Source organism: Condylura cristata, unplaced genomic scaffold (assembly GCF_000260355.1).
Source record: "Condylura cristata isolate star-nosed mole 26May11 unplaced genomic scaffold, ConCri1.0 scaffold00001, whole genome shotgun sequence".
Taxonomy (NCBI): Eukaryota; Metazoa; Chordata; class Mammalia; order Eulipotyphla; family Talpidae; genus Condylura; species Condylura cristata.
This window is the reverse complement of record NW_004567102.1, coordinates 81,399,982-81,424,707: the sequence shown is the minus strand read 5'-3', so window position 1 is coordinate 81,424,707 and position 24,726 is coordinate 81,399,982. Positions and strand designations below refer to the sequence as shown.

Sequence of the window (24,726 nt, the reverse complement as noted above, 5' to 3'; positions counted from 1 at the left end):
AAATATTTGCAAACCACATTTTTAAAAGTGGGCCCTCCCTGGTGGCACAGTGGGTTAAACTGCAGCATTATGAAGCTCTCCAAAGCCACTGCAGCACAAGTTCAATCCCCTGCCAGGGAGCTGACGTCACCTCATGATGTGGCAGACCTCTCCTGACCGCCCACTGCTCCCCTCAGCAGTGTACTTTGCTAATCAGCCTGTTCTGCTCCCCACTCTGTCTCTGGTGAAGCCTCTCACCACCCCTGCACCTCTGGCCTGTACCCCAGTTCTATAACCATAAATAAATAAATCTTTTTTAAAAAGTAAGGCAGGAAGTGACAACAATTCTTAAAAAAAAAAAAAAATCCCTCCCCTGACAAAGAGCCTCAGCTGTGCATGCAGTTGAGGGACTGGTGAATGAGAGCGTGGAGGGTTCCAGTGCTGAGTCTCCTCAAAGTTTCACTTTTAAAGTACCGGTATCAGACCAGTTCAGGCATTAAAAGTTACGGCTAGAGCAAGATGGTAACAAAGGTTAAACCAAGTGTCTTCTAGGATCGCAGATGCATGTTCGTTTATTTAATTAATTAGGTGCATTTTTTGCTTTCTTTTTTCATATAATTAATTAACTTTCGTACATCATTATTCATTTTCGTAGTATTTGATGTCTCCCCTCAGTGTAGTCCCACGGTTCTCCCACCACCACAGCCTCCCAGCACCCCGCCCCCCCCCCAGCCATCCCACAGTCCCTTGCGCTCTCCCTCCCTGCCTCTTGCTGGTGCTTCAGATCGGTGATGAGTTTGCAAGTTCTGTCTTTTCCTCGACTCTCTGTTTGGTTTCCCTATGCCCCACATGTAAGTGAGACCATCCACTGTTTACCTTTTTTCTCTGGCATTACTTTGCTTGCGTCGTCACCCACCTCCACTAGGTGTGTGCTGCTGTTTAAGGTAATCACACAGGTCACGTCTTCGGTCTCACTCACTTCTGTGCTTCAGCTCCTGGCCTGGTGGCTGCTTTCCTCCCTTCTGCAGGGGCTTTCCATCAGAAACGGCTCAGGAGAGGCCAAGGACTGAGGTAGCCAAGAAGGGGGCCTTCGACTCGGAGCCAACATACAATACCCTCTGATTCCCTCACTAGCCCATCCTGAGTAGGTAACGAACGCGCGCTGGAGAGGTTGTGAAATAAAAATGCTAAAGTGTTTCTGTGTGGTTATTATGCCAATTAAATTGGGGACTAAATCCCCTGACTCATAAGAGACGTCTCACTCCACATGTGCAGTCTAGTGGAATTTCTCTGGGTCCATACATGCCAACAAATGCAATCAGAGGTGACTTCAGTGCCAAGCATTTTCCCGCAGCAGCACCTTGGAGATTCCTGTATCACGAACCATCGCCTCCTGTTCCACTACCAGGGTGCACATAGTCACACACTGATCAAATTTCAAAGGTTTGGGGAATATGTGGAATTTAGAATTGTGTCATCTCCTAGTGCCACCTCCCTCAAGAGCAATGTTGCTCAATTTGGAAGTTTTAAGAGGCCTTGAGAGGGTCTCTCTTGCCCGCTGGCCACATCTCTGAGGCAGGCACACGGCACAAAGTGATGTTGGTGCGAATGGATCAGTCTTTCAAGGCACTTGATGATCTCGTAGTCAGGAAGAGCGAGACTGGTCAGGTTCAAGCCCAGCATCTGGGAAACCACCTCCCTAAAGTCCACCAGCTGCAACATGAAGCAGAAAGGTGAACTGAGACCGAGGATCAACACTCGCCAAGCCAAGGTGTTGGGTAAGCAAATGGCTTACTCCAGTCAACCTGAGGTCCCTGGTGTTAAATAAAAAGGCTGGCCTCCTCGGAGACCCTGAAAGTTCTCCCTTTAGCAATGTCACAACCACTTTTCTGACAAGCTGATCCCATGGTATTGAAAACAGAGTCAGGGATCAGATCCCAGTGAGGTAACCAGGAACGAGGGGGACCTCACTGTTTTCTCATTCTGGGGTGGGGAGGGGATTTTGGGGGGGTCAACCGCATGCCTCTCTGCCAGGGCTGGGCTGAAATCCAGGTCAGGAAATGACAACTGAGTGTGAACCTCCATAGCGGGAAGGGCGCTGCGGGTGTTGCTATGGCTGTGTCCCTGGGGGCAGGCACGTGTGCCCTGGAATTTTAACAGGGCAAAGAGCCACTAACACTAGAAGATGAACAAATGAGAAGAAAGGAAGAGCTGAAGAAAGAGGAGAGCCACTGAATGGTGGGCACGCTGCACCTCGGAATCAGTCACCCGGGCCTGCCTGGAAACGCAGGTGTTCAGTGTAAAAAGCAGGATGGGGGAGGGGAGGAAGGGCAGGGCTGGCCGGGGAGGAAGGGCAGGGCTGGCCCTTTGGCTCAAATGTGCCTCCAAGCCCCTTGAGGTCCTGTAGCCTGGAGGCAGAGAGGTGGGGGAGGGCCGCTGTCTGGGCCAGAGGCACCTGCCATTGAGAGGGTGGTTGTGAAGTTGCTGAAGGAAGAACCTTCGGGGTCTCCAAGGAGGCCAGCCTTTTTATTTTATAAACAGGGCACTCGGGTTGACTGGAGGGACAGATGTTGCATCCAAGACACCTGCCTCCCTGACGCTCCCAACGCTGCTCGTTCACTTCCCAGCCTCCTTCCGGGGCTGAGTCCAATTTGGGAGCCCCGGCAGCCTCTCAGCCAGGCCTCCTAGATGACAAAGCTGCCCTCAAACTTTTCCGCCCTCTTGAATATGGTCAAAGTGCTTAATTTCTGAGCGATTTCCCTCCAAGATGCTCTTACGAGCTTGGTCTGCCTCAACTCCGCCTGCCTCATGAGCCAAAGCAGAGGGAGCCAAATAAAAAGCCTGAGGGGCAGAATCCACCCTCTGGCCTTTTGAGCTCCAGAAAGAGAGCGAGATGAAAGCCAAAAGCAGCAGGGGTCAAGCTGCCCAGTACGAGTTGCTTTAAGCCTGACCGCCCGATGAGCTCCCCAGATAAAGCTCTCCGCCTTGGGCCAGGCAGGGCTGAGCTCAGTTTTACGGCCCACATCTGGGCTTGGTCGGCTACCAAGTCTCCATGCCACTGTGTGTTATTTGGGGTTGTTTCCTGCACCGATCTCTGCTGGAGATACGGCTCCCTCCCGAGACTAGAGAGCTGGTTAGCGTTAGCTGCTCTGGGGTGACCGAACTTCAGAGGCAGACAGAGGACAAAACCCAAAGGGACCCATCTCAGGACCCGGCTTGGCACGGGTCTTCCACGCTCTGATAAGTGTCCTTTTCTTTCCTGCAATCCGTGCCACGAAAACATGAATTATTTCCTCCAGGGGAGTAAATTCTAATGGCTTTTTTCCATGGCTAAAACAAGCCAGAAGGCAGGCAGAGAGGTTGAAATGACAGAGACAGCTCTGCATTGCTTCTGACGTCTATGCGTATGCACTGCTGAGGAACACGTGACTAGCGTGAGCATGCGAATCCGGTGCTTTCTGAAACAAGGTTTGACCACCAGACTCCTACCCACCTGTTTCTCTCTCTTTTCAGCTTCTCCCAGGGATTTTTTCAGCGTCTTCATTTCACTGGTGACCACTTCGATCATGTTCCTGGCCCTCTCTTTGTCCTCCTTGGCCTCATGTTCTGTCGTGTCCAACTCTGACTTAACAGACATCAACTTTTTCTCGGCTTTCTCCTTCATCTTCTCCAGTTTGTCTCTGGATTTATGTAGGTATTCGATAGCTTTGTTTTGTTCCAAAGTCTTAATCTAAGGAGTCAAGAGAATGCTGGTGATTTCTCTTGTGTTTATTTCAGAAAACAGCATAAACAAGACAAGTCCGACGTTAACGGAATCCACATAACTTTCTCTTATAAATGAAGAATGGAACCTAGCCCATTTATACAGACTTGGATAAGCATGTGTGCGGGACGAGCATGCCTTGCAACAATTAGAGTGTGCAAACAACAATCGGAGTACCCTTATTTGGAAAATTAATAAGCTAAAAGGCTAGAAATCTAGCACAATTGTGGGGGTGAAGTCAAAGTCTGTGTGGTACTCACACACAGACACTAATGCCCTGCGCAGGCAAAAGCAAGGTACGTATTTTGTCCCTATCAAGGGTCATCCCTGGTATATAAACATTAGGAAAAGCAAAACACCTCTTTCTCATGGTTTACCACAAAGAAGCCCCATCTGAAATCCACTCACAAGTCTTTGTCACTGCCGTGAGCAATTTTTCAGAAGACCTTCCAGAGCCTCCGCGGTGGAGTGAGGGGTAAGTCTCAACACTATGACGCTGTCCCAGCCAAAGCAGCACCAGTTCAATCCCCAGCCAGGGAACTGACCCACCATGGCAGACCTTGCCGGTCTCGCCCACTGCTCCCCTCAGCCGTGTATTTCAGTAGATCCAACTGTTTTGTTCTCCAATCTGTCTCTGGTGAATCCTCTCACCCCCACAACTCTGGCCTGTACCCCAGTTCTTGTTTGCATAAATAAATAAATCTTTAAAAAGAAAAAAGAAATACCACCTGACTTCACAAGTAAGTACAAGAGGCAAGAATAGCGTGGGGGAGATGGTGCCTCTCTCTAAGACCCTATCCCAGGGTCTTAAAGCCAAAACTTCTAGAAGATGACGCAACTTTTCTTCATTAGGTGAGGGTTTAAAATTAAACCAGATAGATGCTCACATGTCTTCAAACAGTGCAAGTCCATGCCTTTAAAAACTACACTGGACCTGCTCACAAGAGGCATTTGTGTGGAAGGGAATGAAGTCCTGCACATACCCAATGCAGATGAACTCAGATATTCTTCTACATGAAACAAATGAGACTGCAAAGGTCAGATGCTATAAACCTCCACACAGGTGGCATGCCTGGGATTGGCTAATTCATAAAGATTGACACCTCCTGGGAGCTGGAGGGCAGAGACTCGTGGGTAATGGGCATGGAGTTCTGATGGATAGTGATGAAGAGTTCTGGAACTGGACAGTGGTGATGGCTGCACAAGATTGTTAATAATCTTTATTTCATTTATATGAAAGATGCAGAAAAGGCCCCCACCAGCTGGTGGGGGAGGAGAATGGGAAGCAACTACTAACAGGCACTAAGTTTGGTTTTGAATGATGAAATGTCCTAAAATTCAATAAAGGTGATGTCTGTACAAGCCCATGAGTATATGAATCAGCACCAATTTATCACCTTAACAGGGTAAGTTGTAAAGTATGTGCACTGCATCTTAATACTACTTTTATTTGAAAGTGTGCTTATAAAGAAGTATTTTTATAGTACCAAAGTAAATTACTTTGAAAGAAGTAAGTAATGTGGAATGAACATCAAGCAAATAAAGAGCAGTAAGTAGCACTCTGAACTTAGTTCTGAGCACCCTCAGGGGTCAGACAAGGGCTACAGGCATATTCTCAAAGAAAGGTATAATTGGGGAGTTGATTTTGTTGAAGCCACTTAAAAATTACATAGCGAGGGTTTACAGTCTCCCCCCTTCTCTCCTCAGAAGGAAAGATATGTGGGTGCTGTATTTGACTCCCATCCTACTACTCCCAGCACAGATTCTGGGTAAAATGGGGAGTGCCAGGGAAGGGGACGAAAGCTGGAGGGACGAAATTGATACACATGGTAAACATCTGATAAAAGCATGGGAAGGATGAGGACCTATTTTAAGTAGGTACCGAAGCTGCTTTTTTGAAAAAACACAGGAAAGCAAAGAAGGCATTTGAGGTGGTACAGATGTCCCATGGCAAAGAAATCCAAGAGAAAGAGAAGTGGGCAGTTCTTCTACACAAAAATAAATCTATTTTTAAAAAAAGAACAACATTGCTACTTTTGATGGATGAAAGCTTGCTTTGTAGTTTTTTTTTTCAGTAATGATCATAAAGTTAACAATAATTATTTAGTGGCTGGACTGCTGACTAGTTACTGAGAAGGGTTTTGAGGTGGCTGTGACATATCTGGATTATTTTGGGGGGCTACTAGCCTCAGGTTTGGGTACCTCTCACAGTGATTCAGCATCAGAGTAATGGTGCAAGGAAACAGGTTGACCTGGTCTGAGTAAGCCAGGAAGGTTCCTGGAATGCTGCTGGAAAATTCAAGGAAAGCTAGAGAGTCTTCTAAGACGGGATTTACAACGTGGCACCAGGGAAAAGTGACTGCTTAGGAGATGGATGCCCAAGTGGAAAATCAGTTTTCTACCATTTTATGTGAGGAGGGGTACAGAACGAGCCTCCCCAAAAGGTGCTGTTTTGGCATGTGGCAATACTGCTGAAGGTAATCAAGATCCAGTAGGTTATAAAAACGAACCTTTTAGTTCTCCCCTAACTATCTAAAATAATTTATCCAGAAGGGCTGGCCCAAAGCTGACTTTTTATCTGAATGACCCATCTGTATGGCAGGGCACACATCTAATTACCAAACATCTGCTCTTATCCACTTGTGAATTAGCCTTCTCCCCTTTAAGTCCCTACCCACTTCTTAGCTCATAATGACATATAAACTTCATTTGCCTGTAAAGCCCCATGTCTTTGTGGTTCCCATTCATATAATATTAAGTTTGTTTTTCTCCTGTTCATCTGTCCTTTATTATACAATGTGTCTCAGCCAAGAACCAAAGACAAGAAGAAAATCCTTTCCTTTAGTGACTTCACGAAACTGAGGAAGCCTGAATCAAATACCTAAGCTGGAAAATTGCATTTACCTACCATAAAACTACCAACTACTTTAGAGAGGCAATTCCTTCCCAGACAAAGAGGTCTGTGGCATATTTGTGCAGAAAAGCTCAAAGCATTCAAGCTAGTTCCATGTAGAAGAGGAAGTTCCTTGGAAAACTGATGGCTGCTGTGGGTCTCGCAATCCATAAGACATAAGAATAACCAGTGCACTCGGAAAACACCTCAGAAATGGAATGCCCAGGACACGTGGGTGAAGGGACTCTGAGTCAGCCCTCTGGCCAGTGAAGTGGCGTCAGTAGACCAAAAGCATGAGACAAGGAACTGTCCCCTGCCGGTGCAGGTCAGGGGCTGACCGTGGGGCTAATTCATGGAGCCCACATTACCAAAACCCATATTTAAATAGGAGCTGTGTGTTAGGTACCAGTCTACAGAGGGCTGTCTCAGCAATGACCCCTGAAAATGACAACAATACAGTGGTCACACCTAAGGCTGCTCTTGCTCTTAACAGATATCCAAGTATTACTATGTCTGCAACTGACCAAAAGACTCAGCAAAAATAAAAATAAAAAACAAAAGCACTCCTGTTAGGCAACACATAGCAATCAGTAAGATGTTAGCAATGAATATTGCTAGAGAAGAATATAGTTTATTCAGTACATGCTGGTGAGAGTGTGGAGAAAAATGAACCCTGATACACTGTTGGATGGGATGTTGACTGGCTCGGCCCTTATGGAAAAGAGAATGGAGTATCCTCAAAAGACAAAAAAAAACAAAAAGGATCTAGCATATGGCCCAGCAATTCCACTCCTAGGAATCTATCCAAAGAGCACAAAAATATTAACTCAGAGGGAAACCTGCACCCTTATGTTTATGTCAGCTCTACTTACTATAACCAAGACATGGAAGCAACCTCAATGCACCAGAACAGATGACTGGATCAAGAAGATGTGGTTACATATACACAATGGAATACTACTCAGCAGTCAAAAAGATAAATTCATGCCATTTGCAGCAACATGGATAGGACTGGAAGGGATTATTCTAAGTGGCTATAAGGAGAAAGATAAATACCAGATGGTTTCACTTATATGTGAGATCTAGAGAAACCAAAGTATCACAAACTATAAGGCTGACCCTTGAAAGCAGACCTTAGATCTGAGACACTGAGAAATCAGGGATGAAGAGAGAGAAGAGAGCAATGGGGAGGAGAACTTGGTAGAGGGTAGTGTAGGATTGTGGGTGTTTTGTCTGTGGGGAAACTATAGTGATGACATCTGAGGGGAGAAATACTATAGTGTGAAAAAATAAACAAAGGTGTTCTTAAAAAACTTAATCTAAAAAAAAGATAGTTTATTGCACTATTCTTGGAACTGTTTTACAGGTTTAAAATTTTTCAAAATAAAAAGTTAGGAAAGGAAATTACACATGTACTACACGATGTCTTATCAAAACTTTCAAAGACATGTATATTCACTTAGAAATTATGGAAACAACTATTCTAAATAACATTCTGTGGATTAGCCAACATTTTATAACTTGGGAACACTGGATAGATTAAATAAATATTAACTTTAAAACAAAGTTATTTCCCTTTAAAAAAAAAAGTTATCTCCTTTTAAAACAAAGAGATTCCCTTCATGTGTAAACTGTCTCGATGCTGCAGACAAAATATGTGGCCGGGAAGTTGCAGGGGTTGGTGTGTTTAATCTCCGAATGCTTGTATTAACAGTCGAGGAGATTCGTTTTGCTTTTCAGTTCAGCCTGGAAAAACATTTACAGTGGGCCCTCCACCAAAGGCGATGGAACGCAGCTTGTGGAACCAGAAGTATATAAATCAGGTCCTAATGAGAAGAATTTATAGCCAGGAATTTCTGAAAAACAGGACTTTATCACAGTGCTGAAGGTTGTCTGAATTCCTGTTGTCAGGGAACAAGCGTGAACAGGGGAGCAGGGGACTTGGTCCCACTGGGCAGGGGGTGCAGGGGGTGGAGGCTACTGGGCTACAGGGGAGGGGGCGGAGCCTATTGGGCTACAGGGGAGGGGCGGAGCCTACTGGGCTACAGTGCAGGGGGCGGAGCCTAGTGGGCTACAGTGCAGGGGGCGGGGCCTACTGGGCTACAGGGGAGGGGGCGGAGCCTACTGGGCTACAGTGCAGGGGCGGAGCCTATTGGGCTACAGGGGAAGGGGCGGAGCCTATTGGGCTACAGGGGAGGGGGCAGAGCCTAGTGGGCTACAGGGGAAGGGGCGGAACCTATTGGGCTACAGGGGAGGGGGCAGAGCCTAGTGGGTTACAGTGCAGGGGGCGGGGCCTACTGGGCTACAGGGGAGGGGCGGAGCCTACTGGGCTACAGGGGAGGGGGCGGAGCCTCGGCCTCCAAGTCAAACCCCACAAGGAGCTCCCTGATGGGGCAGTTCAGGGGAGTCTCATCCCCCAGGTCTCTAACCCAGCCTGTAGTTCAACACCAAGAGCCTTCGAATTCCCCTTCCTGTGGACTAAGTTAGCCGAATGCAAAACTCACCCACCGCTGCCCAGACCCAGAAGGGACTGAGAAGGTTCCAAGTGTGCTCTGCCTCTCATGAACATCGTATCTGGTGCTGAGGATAAGAACTACAAAGTGTGATGAACAATTCTCTCTCATTTTTAAGAGTCAAAAGAGAAGATGGTTAAACTTAAAATCTGATCTGTTGAAAATAATTCTTCAACTGTGAAAAACACCTTGGTTACTAGAGGGGAAGGCGAAGAGAGGAGAGGATGGGGAGGAGGGGGAGGGAGAGGGTAGTGGCTAGGAACTTCCGTGGCAGGTGAGCGAAGCCCGTGCACTTTGAAGGTGTGAGCTCTTACTCTCAAAATTATGTAGCTATGGGAGTGACTGGCAAATCAGTACAAGTTTGTAAGAAAGTCTGAAAATTCTGGTACAGAGGCTACTCTAGTCGGGATTTTCCAGAAGCTGCAAAGCCAGCTCCATCCCGTAGGGCCAGGTTGTGTGTGCAGGTGCCATGAAGGGCAGGAGCAGCAGTCCCCCGAGGCCGCAAGGGTGACGTGCTCCTCCCAAAGGGAACTCAATGTTACGACACAGCAGGAGTCAAGGCTAGACACCCCCTTTTCCAGTCTGGGCACAGCTGCACTCCCTGCCACTCCACGACTGGGGGGTCTTCTGGGCACAGGGGACTCAGCGCAACTCGGGGTCAATGGACCTTCATGATCAGAGCTGAATCCAAAAATGTCGGCTAGAAAAAAGCTACAAAGAAAGGTTGTCCAGGTTGCGGTGGAGAAAATTCTGGAGTGAGGAAGGAGAATGGGAGAGGCTCTCCTGTGTTTCCTGAGAGATCACCAGGAAGATAGTGATGACTTTCTACTCGCTGTGGGCTGTCTGAACACTGAGTTTTGTGCCCAGGGTCACGTGATGTAGGCTGAATCCTGATTGCTCCCCACCCAATACGATTCTTCCTTTCCTCCTGACTGCCCCAAATAAAGACCCATTTCTTGGCTGATTTCATCAAGGGGAGGTCTAAGTCTTGTCGCACAGACACAAGAAGAATTGCATTGTTTCTAGAAAGTGGCCTAGAGAGCACCTTTGCACTTTTCCTGCTGCCTGGTGACCAGCATGAGGTCAGAGGCCCAGTAACTCCAGCAGAGTAGGGCAGGCCCTAAGTCCCTGATGGATATTCTTAAAATACACAGAAGTGGAGAGACACACAGAAGGGAAGGTCCTGTCATGGAGGAGGGTGGGGCAGAGGCTGGCATTTCACAGCCACGTGCCAGGGAGCACCAGCAGCAGCCAGAGCAAGGCATGGAATGCTTCTCCCTTGGGTCCTCCAGAAGGATCCATCCCTGATCAGTCCAGACTGTAGAAGTCTGGCTTCCAGACTCGTGAGACAATAAACCTGTGTGGTCTGGGCCACCCTGTCTGCAGTCACTGCGTACCCCAGTCCCAAGAAACTAGCACAGAAGAGTGAGTCTTGCTGTTGGTTACAGATCAGAGATTCCCTGCTTTCTTCAGCTCACTCTGTCCCTCTTTAGTTTCTTTCTAACAACTTCTCTTTCCTGGTTAAAATTCTCCAGTGATTCCCCAGAACCCAAGGGTTCAAGTACAAGCATTGGAGCGTGACCCACACAATGACCCAGATTCTCCATCCACTACCCAGATGCCCAGGAATTACTAGGTGCCGGCAACAATCAGAGCTGCTTCTTCCTGCCCTTCGTTACGACTCGTTATCACTCTCCTTCCAGCCACTGTCTATACTCCAATAATCTCCATTCAGGCCCCACAATTTTTGCCAAATCCACACACCACCTATGTCAAAATTTTAGCCACCATTTTTTTTTTAACCTAAAACAAATGTATTTATTTGGCAAGGAATTTTATATGGCTTCCACAGAATTTGCTACATATAGAAAATAACAAGAACAAATACCTTGTTATAAAAACTATCCAGTATTACTGGATACTATTACTTGTGTTCAGCACCTGGCTTTTGACCTGATCCTGTTTAGAAAAAGCAGACCGCGAGTAAGTAAGTGTTCTAGAGGTATAAGGACATCATAACCTCTAAGACTTTTCTCCTTGACAGTGAAAGAATTGAAAGAGAAATGAAAGGAAATCCATTTTTCACTTGAGGATAGAGCATTATATCATCTCCCAAGCACCCCCAGAACCATTCTGTGCATCCCCCGAGGTACCTGCCTCTTTGCTGACGCTGGAAACTGAAGCTGGCATGGGACCTTCTCCGACAGACACGATTCCGGACTCGTGTGGCAGGATCCCATCACCCAGAGAGCAAGAGGGAATTACAAGCACCAGGCTGGCTTGTGAGAAGGTTAAGTGGAAAGACCTCTTGTAAGTAATTAGAATAATCCAGATGGAAAGCAGCCGGGCTGGGGCTGGGGTAGAAGCACTGGAGACTAAGGCTCTTAAGCGGCTCCCTTGCAACTGCCCTTTCTGTGCTTCCGCCATCTGCTCCCAGGAGGGCAGCTCTCCCCGGACACCTCTGGTTTACATGGCTACCTTGGCCGCCCCGGTACCCTCAGCTCTCGAAGCCCTGCTCCCACCCAGGCCTGTGGTGGCTGCAGAACCCCCACCCCCATCACCTCAAACACCCCCACCCCCCAACCCCCCCACCACCACCACCACCACACACACACACACGTTCCTAATGTCCTCTCAGCAGCTCCCAATAATACTCTGGGGAACAACGAGAGGGGAATTCCTTGCTCTACCATTTCCACCTCTGCTGGCCAGACTTCCGTCTGGCGCACTCTGTGTGTCTGCGGGACAGCCATGTGAGACGCTGGTCTGGGGCGCTGAAGACTTCATCAGCCACATTTAGCAGGGATCGATGAGGAATGGCGGCAACTAGTATTTACACCATCCGTGATCGCCTACTTATGAACTGCTTCATTATACTTTAAATGGACATCATCTAGACACATGCTGAGCTGACTGGAACCTTAAAGTGAATGGCACAGCCCTCCCTAGGGCCCCCGCCAGCTTCATTCAGAGGGGGAATTTCAGTTCCTTGACAAGAGCCAAGAAGACTCCTAGAGTAGAGGGAAACCAGGGTCTCAACTGTGAGGTATGGAGGGAGCATAAAACCAAAGCAGGACCCCAGCAACAGAGAACAGGGCTCAGTCAACAAGGCGATCTTACAATGGAGTAAGCACTAAATAAACAGGAAGGCTGAGTACAATCTGACTCACTAGATTCTGCTTCTTAATTTCTCCTGAGGACAGGGATGATCCGGTCACAGGAGAAAGCGCCTGTTTGCAGGGACCAGTCCCTAGGGGGAGGGGTGGGGAGCCAGAGAGCTCTCACTTCCTCTGCGGTGACCAGCGTGCCTTCCTCCTGGAAGCCAATGTTAATGTATTTGACTTTAACAGTCTCCACTGAACCACCTTCAGCAATCACCCAGACTACTCACTGTTCTTTCTTTCCCTCTGACTCTGTGGTATTCTGCAGAGCTCACGGTGTTCAGAAAATCCACCCTCTTTTACCAATCTTACCCTCTTCAATCTATCAGAGATTTCTTTGAAGACGTGAAACCACTACACAGACACACCCTTACAATGAAATGCGTCCTGTTTTCTTAAGACCCTTAAAAGGCTGAATTTACCTCCCTGTTTTGAAATCCAACTTCAACTTGTTTATCATTCCTATTCCATGCACTGATACCAGATTGCTTACTACTAATTGTGGGAGCAATTCTCATCTTTCCCCCAACACCAGCGTGCCAATGAGTAAAAGAGAGAGAGTCTTCCTAGGCCCATGGTCACTGGCAGAGCAGTAAGAGTAAGGGGGTTTTCTTGGCAGGACTTTGGGGTAACCCAAGAGGTCCTGCATTCACTTGAGCTGGACACTCCCATGGCGATGCAAACAAATTGCCTCCTTTATCCTAAAACCCATGTGAACGCAAATGGAGGAATTTTAAAGGGCTTAAGAAACACTTTACCAAAGGTCAAATCTTTGGGTCACATATACACCTGTCACCAGGAGAAATGCTTTTCCCGTAGATCTGTGGCTGGTCCAGTGAGCGCACGCTAAGAGACATGCAAAGATCACTGTGGAGGCCCCGACTTCCCTTCCGGACTCTCCCAGACGAGGACAAACATCCCCCTCGGTCCCTTCGTTGGTGCCTACTGGGTCTAGCGGGGCAATTTTCTCTTTCTTCATCAAATCAATGATTTTAAGTCTTCTTCTGCCACAGAAAAAGGACCCCAAGTGGCTCAAACCAACCCTCAGACTGAAGCAAGAGGGAAAACACTTTAAAATGCAGTTTCTCCAACGACTGACTGGGCAGCTTCCGGGAGAGGCGGCTGCTTGAGGTACACTATGACTTCGGGTCCTGTTCTGTGAGAGCACTTGGTAACCTGGTCAATTTCCCTTTTTGTCTATGAGCAAATTCCCTACATGAGGACCCTACATGAGCCCCAATATCATAGTCACCCACATTTTTTCCACCCTTCACATCAAAATGACAGACTTCACCAGCAACCTTTCAAACATCAAACACTCACTAAATTGATGGGCTCTGCTGATGTGTGTGATTTTTACATTTTCCTCAGAACTCTAGAAAACCAGAGAACATTTTTTTCTCTTTTTTGCCCAGCGTGACATTAGAAGGCTGTCACTCATTTGTGCAAGCATTTATGGGAACAAGCTAAGCGCAACAAAGAAGTGACACCACGCACTTGCCTTAAGCTCGTTGGTGTCGGCCAATTTGGCTTTGAGTTCAGTGTTCAGCTCTCGGCTCTCATTCAGCTCCTTCTGCAGCTTCTCCACCTTCTTCTGCAACCTCCTGATGGCAAGATGGGCCTCCTCCCTCTCCACGGCCAGCACCGTCCGCACCTGCTTCTCCTCCTCCAGCCGGGTGATTTTCTGCCGGAGAAGGTTCATGTGTAGCTCTTTGCTCTCCAGTCTTTCTTTCTGGGTCTTCAGCTGGTTTGATCAAAACAAGGAGTTTTGTTAAAGATTTTACTTATTTAGGCATACAGAACCAGGGTACAGGCCAGAGGTGCAGGCTTCACCAGAGACAGAGTGGGGAGCAGAACAGACAGACTGACAAAGTACACTGCTAAGGGGAGCAGTGGGCAGGTCAGGAGAGGTCTGCCGCACGATGTGGAGCACCCCCCTGACTGGGGATCGAACTCATGCTGCGGTGGTTGTAGAGAGCTTCACAATGCTGCATTTTAACCTGCTGCCCCACCAGGTAGGGCCCCAAAACAAAGATTTTAAAAATAAAAACTGAATCAGAAGATATAGGTGACTTGCTCAGATACTCTCTGTGGACAATTCAATAATCTCTTGGACAACTCAATAAAACTAGTTTGTAAACCATTAAAAAAAAAAAAAGCCACTGGGGCCCTCCCTGGTGGCGCAGCGGGTTAAAGCACAGCATCGAGAATCTGGGGCCACTTCCGCATGGGTTCGATTCCCGCCTGCCCCAGAAGTGACCACATGGCGTGGCAGACCTCTCCTGGCCCTCCCGCTGCTCCCCTCAGCGGTGTACTTCGTCGATCTGCCTGTTCTGCTCCCCACTCTGTCTCTGGTGAATCCTATCACCCTCCACATCTCTGGCCTCTACCCCAATTCTGTATGAATAAAAAAAATAAATCTTTGAAAAAAAAAAAGCCACTGGATTCCTTTTCCTGATCCCATTGTAAATCATATTTTTTCCTAAGACTTTGGAACAGCAAAATATGAAACCAATGAGCCACAGAAAAGGTGCAAATAGGCTTGCAACATTTGATTCCCTCTGACATTAAGCACATTGTAATAAAAATATAAAACTGCATTTAAAGGTACTAAAGTGGGATTGTCAAGGGGGAGAGACAAAGTCCTCTCTATCTCCACAGGGCACTCCACTTGCATGGGTCTATTTTTGAAAGATGATACACATCAATGCCGAAGACCTAGACTCATTCCAGCCCTTGGCCCCAGGCTGAGTGACATCAAGCAAGAGAAGGGATATATTCTTAAAATTAGCTACCCCATAGATATTTTTAAGAAAGCTTTTTCTGCTTATTTGAAATTTTAGAACTAGAAGGGACTTCAGGAAGGTTTTAACTGATGTTTTATTATATGCCAGCCTATTCCATCCTCAAACCAAGTAGGGAACAAGGTCTTCAAACAGCACTTACCATGGACAATGAAATTTGATGAAGGAAATTATAGTGATTTTTAGAAAAAGATTATGGACTGTAATAGGGAAAAATTCTTCTGGGTTTTGCATGCCACAATTAGTGATTGAAATATTAAGTGCATAAAACCTTTTCATCTGCTAAAAACATTGGGAATTGGAATTGTACAAAATTATAGAATGTTAGATTTGAAGATTGTCACATTTTCCCTAATTACATATTCTGTATTTGTAAAGTGAAGGTATGAGTGACTTACTAAAATGTGGATTGAAGTGTCTGGTCTATAAGCTGCCAGCAATATCTACACCCAGATTCTTTTTCTAGTGTTTATTGAGGTGATGATGGTTTACAACACTGTGTATATTCTAGGGTATATGTTCACACCTCTTCAAGTGTATATTATCCTACCACACGAACATCAAAGCACAAACAACACTCCATCATAGTCCATTGGGCACCCCCAAAGTCATGCGCAATGAGGTTCTTCCTTGAGCTTCTTCATGTCAAATTCCACTCTACTGCAAACTTACACTGCTAAGTTCTACACACTGGTAATTTTAATAATTATATAATACTTAAAGAGAATCCAATGTCACACAGTTTGGTGAAATCAAAGTGAGAGCCCAGATATAACTCATTACATAGCCTGTGCCCTATAATTCTTCCAAGAATTTTCTCAAGAACCATTAAAAAAGCACATCTATTTTCCTCTTTCCCCAATGCCAATAATTATACTAATAATTCAATTTTTATCCTTTTCATTTACTTAGTTATCTGATATAGGCTGTTCCCAACTCTTCCTTTGAGTGAGTGAACAGGAAGTTGTTCTCGCTTTACTTTCTAGCACAACAGAATTAAGAAAGCAGAAACTGGTAGATTTACCCAGTTCTCCTTTTCTCCGATAGAAATTAAAACTGTGGGTTTTTTTTTTTAATAATACGATAGTTTATTTTTACCCATAGGCTTCCTACCACCAATTCACCCATGTTCCATCACTATAATCCAGTACACTCCCCCCCATTTTTTGCCGCTTTCCCCACTTCACCCCTGTAAAATATCTCTGGTATATAGTTGTTCATTATTATTAATTTTTACCCTGGTCCTTTATACTCCTGCTATGAGTAAAACCATCATGCATTTTTCCTTTTCTTTCTGGCTTATTTCACTAAACATGATCCCTTCCAGCTCCACCGATGTTACTGCAAAAGGCATGTGTTTATCTTTTTTTGATTGCTGAGTAATATTCCATTGTGTATATGTACCACACCTTTTTAATCCGGGCATCTATTTTTGGGCATTTGGGTGGCTTCCATGTTTTTCCAATTGTAAATAAAGCAGCAATAAACATGGGGGGACAAGTATCTTTTTCAATCAGTGTTTTTGTGTCTTTTGGGTAGATACCTAGGAGTGGGATTGCTGGGTCATAGGGAAGCTCCATGTTTAGCAGTTTGAGGAACCTTCAAACAGTTTTCCATAGTGGTTGTACTAGTCAAAACTGGGTTTTTTTAACTAGGCAAATGACTACCCAGGATAAACTATACTTTACAGCCTCCTTTGCAGCTAGGTTTAGCCACTAGAATCTACTCTTCTTGTAGAACAGAAGCAGGTTCATGTAGCAAATTCAGGGCGGGGAGTCCTTCACTTAAAAACTACATGCTGTATTCTCTTTGCATGCTTCTTCTTCAATCTGGCCAATCTGTTCTCCAATCTGGCCAGGAACACAGATACAATACTTCTAAACACTATTTAAACTATGAAGATAAGAAGCACCCTGGAAATGGGAATTAAATGGGCAAAATGGGCTTAGTTCCTGGCAAACTTTAAGACCAAAACAGTTACACGCATCCTAAGATACTTCCCTCCAGAAATTTATGTCAGAAGGAACAAAACAAACCGCTCCTATTCATTTAAGACACTGTTTACTCCGGGTCTCTGTCATTCATAGTCAAACATGACCTTATACAAGATTCTTACCATCACTTCAGACGTGATTCAAACATTAAATATAATGTTTATAATATATTTCTAAGCCATATTCGTAAATAAGCTGAAGCTAAATTATTTTTCAATATTTAAGTTTCTTAGAAATTCCATCAGCACTGGCAAGTTTCAATATCCCCTACCTTTCTCTGTAAATTGTGGGCAATAGTCTTATTTTCGATGACGGCATTGCTCTCAAGGCGGACCAGCTGATCTGTTCTAGCCAAAACTACATCCAAACGCATGTCAAAGCCAAGTTCAGCTGCCATCTGGTCCAATTTCATTTTCTCTGAGAGTTGATCCAGAAATTTAAGATACTATAACCAAGAAGAAAAATGAAAATAGGACACAAAAATAAAGTTAACATGTTAACATCATCTTTTTCTTACCCCAAGTTCATAGGCTATTCTCCTTAAACCCAGTACCAAGCCTAGTCCCTGATCCCAGTGTTTGGTGATGGGCTCCTGAACCACCCTGCCAATTCCATAATCACATTCTCTTGCCTCTCCTGGTCAGTGACCTAAATGTCTAAGCTAGTATTACAAACCCTGCCAGTTAACAAGTTTGACCTGTCCCTGAGTACATCCAGCTTGGGCAATAAGCTCCTTCTACCCTAACCCAGCTCCTGGGGCGGATTCATGTACCTTACATAGTGAGTTTTCCACCAAAGGGGACCTTGGCCTCAAGGGTGGAAAATGACAACTTGACCATCTGTCATTTCATTCTTCTTGGTTCTACAGAACACTCCAAAAATTCTCTACACAAACCTATCTGATGATGATTTTGTTTTCTAACCAGTTAAAAGTCTTTAGAAAATATCTTTAAAAGCTCTTTGCATAGCAGAGGTAAAGGAACAACATTCTAAAATGCTATAGTCACACCAAGTCAAGGTACGTAGTTTAATAGGTTAAAGTCACAAAAGTGACCTAGGGTCTCTCTTCACCTGATGCTCATGGTTTATCTGGTTAGGACCAGACAGAGAATAATGCTTACTAAGTGATTGCTGGATGAATAAATCAATCAATGAGCATTGTATGCTATCATTTCATGTTTTGGGTTCTATCTTTGAAATTTCCTTTTCATCACAATAATTGCTCATCCATCTGGCACTTTCAGGAAATTATAGGTTTAAGTAAGTATAACTGATGACTGAAGCATACCAGTTTAAAATCCAGAACTATCTATATTTTAATCAGCAGGATAAAATTATTTGTAAGTATGCATTTTCCAATATTATTAGCTAGCATACATAAAATGTAATCACTTTTTTCTAAGTGGCAGTCATTACAAATATCACTTCCTATCTGCTGTTACAAAGACATAGGTGGCTTTTTCTCTGCATCATCAGTTTGTCACTTCTTCATGCTGGATCATTTCTCTTTGGGATCTTCCATTTCTTATCCATGTAAATGAAAATGAAATAACTGCTGTTGCTTATATTTTAAATATTACAGAATTGTTACTTTTCATGTTAAAGTCCAAAGGTCTTTTTCTATTTCTACCTGTGACTCATCCATGTAGCATGCAAGAGTCCACCACAGGCAAAAGGGATTAAGACTGGACCAAGCCAAGACTCCACAGAGAAAGCAACTATTTCCAAGATCTTGGCTATGCCTCAGAAAGTTAAGGATGCTGGAAGGATTGTTGCATATTTTGTTCACTTGAACCACAGTTTAGAATGAAGACATTCTGTTCTATTTTATGTAAACCTCAATTACCTATATTTAAATTACAACTCTGTATGATGTTGTTTTCAACTAAATGCTTACTAGCCTCACTAGGACATGCATTTCACAAGCAGGTCCTTGAAAAATTAACCAAAGATAATTTTAGAAGTTGTTTTCATAATGCAGAGTTATTTTGGCCTAATCCCAATTAAAAGTAATGAGTCACTGTAGTGAAGGAAAGGGAACAATCACCAATTTACCTAAAATTCTTGCCTTTGCTATGTTTTTTCTGCAATTTAAATGTTCACTGACTCTCACTCTAGACCTGGAGAAATCAAGGGAAATGAAAAAGACTCCCCTTGGCCTCAATAAGCTTGGAGTTGGTTGAAGATAAATTTACTTAAGAGATGAATACGGTTTTAGAGTGTTAAGTGCTGTGGCAGAGACAGGTGAAGGTACAAAAGTACATAAAGAACAAAGTTGTTTTCTAGGGAAGAGGAAGTGGCGTTGAAGCAGAGTCTTAAAAAGAGAGTTACTTCCTGAAAAGAAAGGAGAACTCTATAGAAATCATAGCTATGTGACTTGGTGATGGGAAGCCCACAGGGATTACAACTGAGATGGAAAAAAAATGTACAAAATGATGTAAAAATAAACTATTATATTAAACATATATATAAAGAAATCATAGCTATTTATATTATGAAATGCCTGTTTTTAACAAATTTGAAGATGGACATGTTTAGACTTAGTGAATATTCTCTCCACATCCAACAAGATCCCTGCTGGTCCCTGAAATCCCTGAGTTTGCCGCCTTGGCTGGAGAGATTGCAGGGGAGAGTGGACCTAGAGAGAGAAATAGGTCAGGTCCAGAAAGCAGCTTTCAGCCATGGAAAGAAGGAATCTATACCCAATCTTATAGGTCGCAGAGAAGTTTTGACCAGTTTGAGTATGGAGAAAGATAACACTAGACATTCATTTTGGTAAAACCTCCCTGGTGAGAGTAAGGAAATCAGTTAAAAGATTGTTTGGGTATGCCTTGAAAATTTTCACCCTGTTCTGAACCAAAGTACTACCACTAACACAGAATGGGGCAGGGGTGAATAACAGATATAGTTAGAAGACAACATTTACAGTGCTTCAGTATTTATTTTAAAAAGACACGTGTTAAGAGATACTCTGGATTTTTACTTGGACAACAGGATGCAGACTACCTTGCTGTCACTGAGCAGGAGTGGGGCAAATTTGAATAGTGTAGTCATCTCTATTTTGATCAGTATAAGGTGTTCATGAAACATGTAAGTAAAGAAGTCCAGCAGACAGATTTTGTCCAACTCAATGCATCATACCAAGGTACATATTTCCTTTCAGACTCTAATTTTCAACCAAGACATCTTTTTCAGATATTTAATAGAGAAATTTCCTGCATTGTCCCAAGTTTCTCAAACCTATCCCCCAATCTTCATTCACAAAACCAACGATTCCTACTCAATCTTTAAGAGTTGTATCAAGCATCTTATATGAAGATAACTCATTTCCTCACACAGAGAAATAGGAAAGAAACACTGACTTCTTTGTCCAAGTTACTACTGCATTTTATACCTAGCTCTATTATCATCCTCTTTGTACAACTGTGTCTTGGATGCCTGTTTCACATCCATAGATATTTCTTAGGCATTCAGCCTAATGTAGGCACACTGTTTCCTCATTGTTTTTAAACACAGAATAATAAGAATGAATGAATTTGCAGAGCATGAATTTTTCCACCTAAGAATAGTTTCATGCCAACTCCACCCCTGTCTTGTTGATTTTTTAGCTTTTCCCTACAGACTTCTATTGCCTGCAAATACATATTTTCCCCTCCTGTCCACTAACAGCTTTCTTTAGCACTATTTTCTATTTGTTTCATCCCTTTTCTCTTTAGTCATCAGACTTTGCAGTAGTCTACTTCTAACTCTCTACACTTATTTTTCTAGTCACCTATCAGCTCAATGAAAACTGGCTTCTATTCACCACTTTACTAAAACAGTTTCTTGAAGATGGACTCCCCAAAGGCAAATTGGACATGTGGACCCCTTTTCTTCTCATTCTGCTCTATGTTCACTGTCATTTCTGAATCTCTCCATATACTGCCACTTCAGCTCCAGCATGTCATCATATTACCTTTCTAACATACTCGGAAACTCAAAATCTCTTATTACATATTTTAAATAATAAAGAACACTGAGTCTTCATAAGCTAAGTCATTCTAGACTCCTCTCCATGCCATCGTCCAACCAAAAAAGCCATGTTCTAACCTTCAGCACTCTGTCTTCGTGAGCCAGTCATACTCTCTCCAGCTTTCAAACTTCATCTCCTAGAGTATCTAACCCTTTCTCTACTAAAATCCCAACTGTATTTCTAAAATTAAACCTAATTATTTCCTCCCTATAAAATACCCCCTTATCTAAAAGCCATCACTCCTTACACAGGTTTCCTATGAAACTTTATTAATCAGTACATTTATTATATCACTTACAGCAAATCATTTGAATATCATCTCTGCTATTGAATTAAGAGCTTTTATAGACCAAACACTGTGGTAATCACACCTGAACTAATACACAATAGGTGTCTGATAAATACCTGCTGAGTTAATTGAAATAATTGAATAAAAGGCACTCCAAACAACAGGAAGGAAACCCACCCCCAAATACCCAATACCCATCTTTCCTTGAAACTCACTCAGGACTCAGGACTTACATATCAATGTACTATAAAATTCAAATATATTCAAGTGAAATTTTATACTACCCTCAGGTTATTACTTTTTGTTTCTCAAAATTCAAGTTATCTCGCAAAACATCTCCGGAAACCAGCTCTCCTTCCAGGTGTGTCAGCTGACCCTGAAGGGTAGCCAACTTGTTTTCTGCCTTCTGGGCCCTCTGGAGAGCTTTTTGGTGAAATCCAGACTCATTTCCCAACTGTTCAACAAGCTCAGATATTTGGGCTTCAAGCTGGGAGACCATCTGGAAAATAAAAAATATAAACAAAGGGTAAGCTTAGTTTTAGATGCTACAAAATTGTTAAAATTTAGTGCTCAGCCCAGCAACATAACTACTTAGGATGCCAACTTTCGGATTCTATGAACAAATTAAATTAAAAACACAGATAACTGATAGCTATATTTTCCTCTGTTTGAAGTAAATCTAAATTCATTTTCTAATAAAATGTTTTGATTGGCATTTTAATTTCTACTACAATTCCTTTAAAAGGAATTTAATCAAAATATTTATGAGTAACATTTACTTACCTTTAAAACTGCCATTAATTTAAGAGTTTTAAAATTCCGCTGGAAAGACTTCAAATAAAAGTATATTTTTTACTCATATATATTTTACAGCATGCTTCATTTTTGTAGAGTGTTTGCTTTCTCCTCTCAGATGTAGCCCCCATAAAACTCCCACCCCCAATTCACCTGTGCATCATCACCATAGTCCCTGTGTTCTTCCTTCCCCTGATTTGATGCTTCTCCCTCTTCAGCAAAAGAAACTATCATTACAATAAAAAGACAACCTACTGAGTGGGAGAAAACATTTGCACCTCATACATCTGACAAATGGCTGATATCCAAGATCTACAAAAAACTCATACAATACCACAACAGGAAAACACCCCAACCAAGGGAATGGCAGAATTAGATGTTTCTCAAAAAAAGAGACATATAGACGGCCAATGGGCACATAAAGAAAATGCTCACCATCATTAATCATCAGGGAAATAAAAATTGAAACCTCAGTAAGACACCACCTCACTCCTATTGTCACAGGGCACCCCAGGGTGAACTGGGCTGCCTCTGTGGGACCTCACCCGCACGCTTAAAATTCAGTTGTACTGCAGACACACACAGAAAGAGTCAATACCGGGTATATTTACAAAAGGGGAAAAGAAAAGGAAACACCTCAGGGAAAGAGAGAGATACAAGGCAACTAGAATATCTTACCGGCTGGACTGACTTGGGGCTCTGGTAACAAACTAACTGAAAGCCCCAAGTCATGCAGTCTAGAGAGCCATTTGCCACGAGAGAGACTATTGGACAAAATGGCGCCCTATTTATCCCCCAAAATCCCAGAATGCCTGCTTAGCTCCGCCCTTGGGTCCTCGCAGTTCTCTCCCTGGTACTGCTGGGAGTTGTAGCTTCTAGTCACTGGAATAGGGGGTAGAGTTCAGAAAGCTGGAGTAGGGGGTGGAGTCCACAAAACTCTGCAGAGTTCCTTTAGAACATCCTTCCCCTTAACACTGTGAGGATGGACTACATCAAAAACACCAGAAATAGCAAGTGTTGGAGAAACAGGAAACCTCATGCACTACTGGTGATCCAACCCCTATGGAAAATATTATGGCGGCTTCTCAAAAGACTAAAAATAGATCTACTTGTGTGTAAAGAATATTCCCCCAGTATTTTAATGACAGAGTACTGCATGCCACTGTAAAAGCCTGATTAAGGACCCAAAAAAGTATAAGTAAATAAGAAATAATTCCCATGACCCTATCATTCACAAGCAGCAACTATTAATACTTTTAAATAATTTATTTTTATATACATTATAAATTTTTACATTAGATCGAGATTCCCAGTTGCTGGAAATGGCCAGAAGCTGGCCAGTCATTTGTTAAGAATGTTAAGGGGAAATCAAAGTGGTACAATAAGGAAGGTCAGACTACTTGCCCTCCAAGCTCTAGAATCCTTTTCCTTCTATGGCCTTCAAGGCCCAGGCCTCTAACGCAATTAACTCTATACTTCTTTGGGTGCCTGAAATCAGATAGTTGATGACAAACTGCTCAGCACCGCATCTAATTATATTTCCCATGGAAATTTTGAATTTCATTACAGAATGTGACTCTGTGAGAACCCTCTTCTCATATTTCATCCTCTCAGTACTTACTAACTAGGAATAAATCCCATCTTAATGCAAGAGAAATGGTATGCTTATCTCAGCATAACAAAGAAACCTACAAAACCAAAGGTTTTGGGGTGGGGAAGCAGGGGAGACAGGTTAGCATTATTATTCTACAAAGTACCACATGCTTCTGCACCACCATAAATGGCAGCTTCACACTGACCACCCTGTACACAGGAAGTGAGTCTACCCACAGGAAGAGCCTTCCACGCTTCTCCAAACCTTTGGTTGACCCAGCAAAGAGAATTACACCAAAGAGATAACAACTACAAAAGCCCTTGGCTGGAAAGAGTCCGAACTCTGTGACACTCAGCCCCACTCAACATACTGGAGAACTTGCTGAGCAAAGCAAAGTCTTCCAAAGAAATCAACCAAGAAAGACACCATTTTGAAGATGACACCTGAATCAGCTACCATCAACGAGACCAAATGGTGACAGCGACCCCGACAGAAGTAAACTGTGGGACAGGGTGCAGGGACTCAAACAGTCCTGGTTTCAAGTCCACACTCATGAGCGTGTTCACTGAAACCAGGAATTGCAGGTTTACAGACTTTAATAAGATCAAATGAGCTGATTTAGGTGATTTGAGTAACACAGTATTTCACACCTGTAGCAGCATAATCCCCAGAGAAAGGGGAGGGTCTGGGCTTCTTACCCCACCCTCAGGAAGGGTAGAGCTGGACAAGGAGGAAAAGCTAGAAAAGGGGGAAAGACTGGGAGGGGACTGGAAAGGGGATGAAGAGAAAGGCTGGAGAAGGTGCATGGAGCAGAGGCATGTGAAGAAGTAGCGCTTGTTCCTCAGCCAGACACTTGGGAGACATGGAAGAAGACACTTGAAAGAGACAGAAACATGGGTGAGAGGCCTGTAGGGAGGCTGGCAATGGCA

General features: G+C 43.9%; 1 protein-coding gene across 1 annotated transcript in view; it reads right to left on the bottom strand.

The window, feature by feature from the left end:
- Positions 1 to 1,491: 1,491 nt before the first annotated feature.
- CCDC170 (coiled-coil domain containing 170) overlaps positions 1,492 to 24,726 on the bottom strand; it is a 51,219-nt gene continuing 27,984 nt past the window's right edge. The window contains exons 7-11 of the mRNA XM_012735112.1: positions 21,707 to 21,907; positions 17,379 to 17,552; positions 13,811 to 14,053; positions 3,473 to 3,709; positions 1,492 to 1,692 (exon numbers count right to left, since the gene is read on the bottom strand). Of these exons, the coding sequence (XP_012590566.1) occupies positions 1,492 to 1,692; positions 3,473 to 3,709; positions 13,811 to 14,053; positions 17,379 to 17,552; positions 21,707 to 21,907 (1,056 nt within the window). The remainder of the gene's footprint in view (positions 1,693 to 3,472; positions 3,710 to 13,810; positions 14,054 to 17,378; positions 17,553 to 21,706; positions 21,908 to 24,726) is intronic.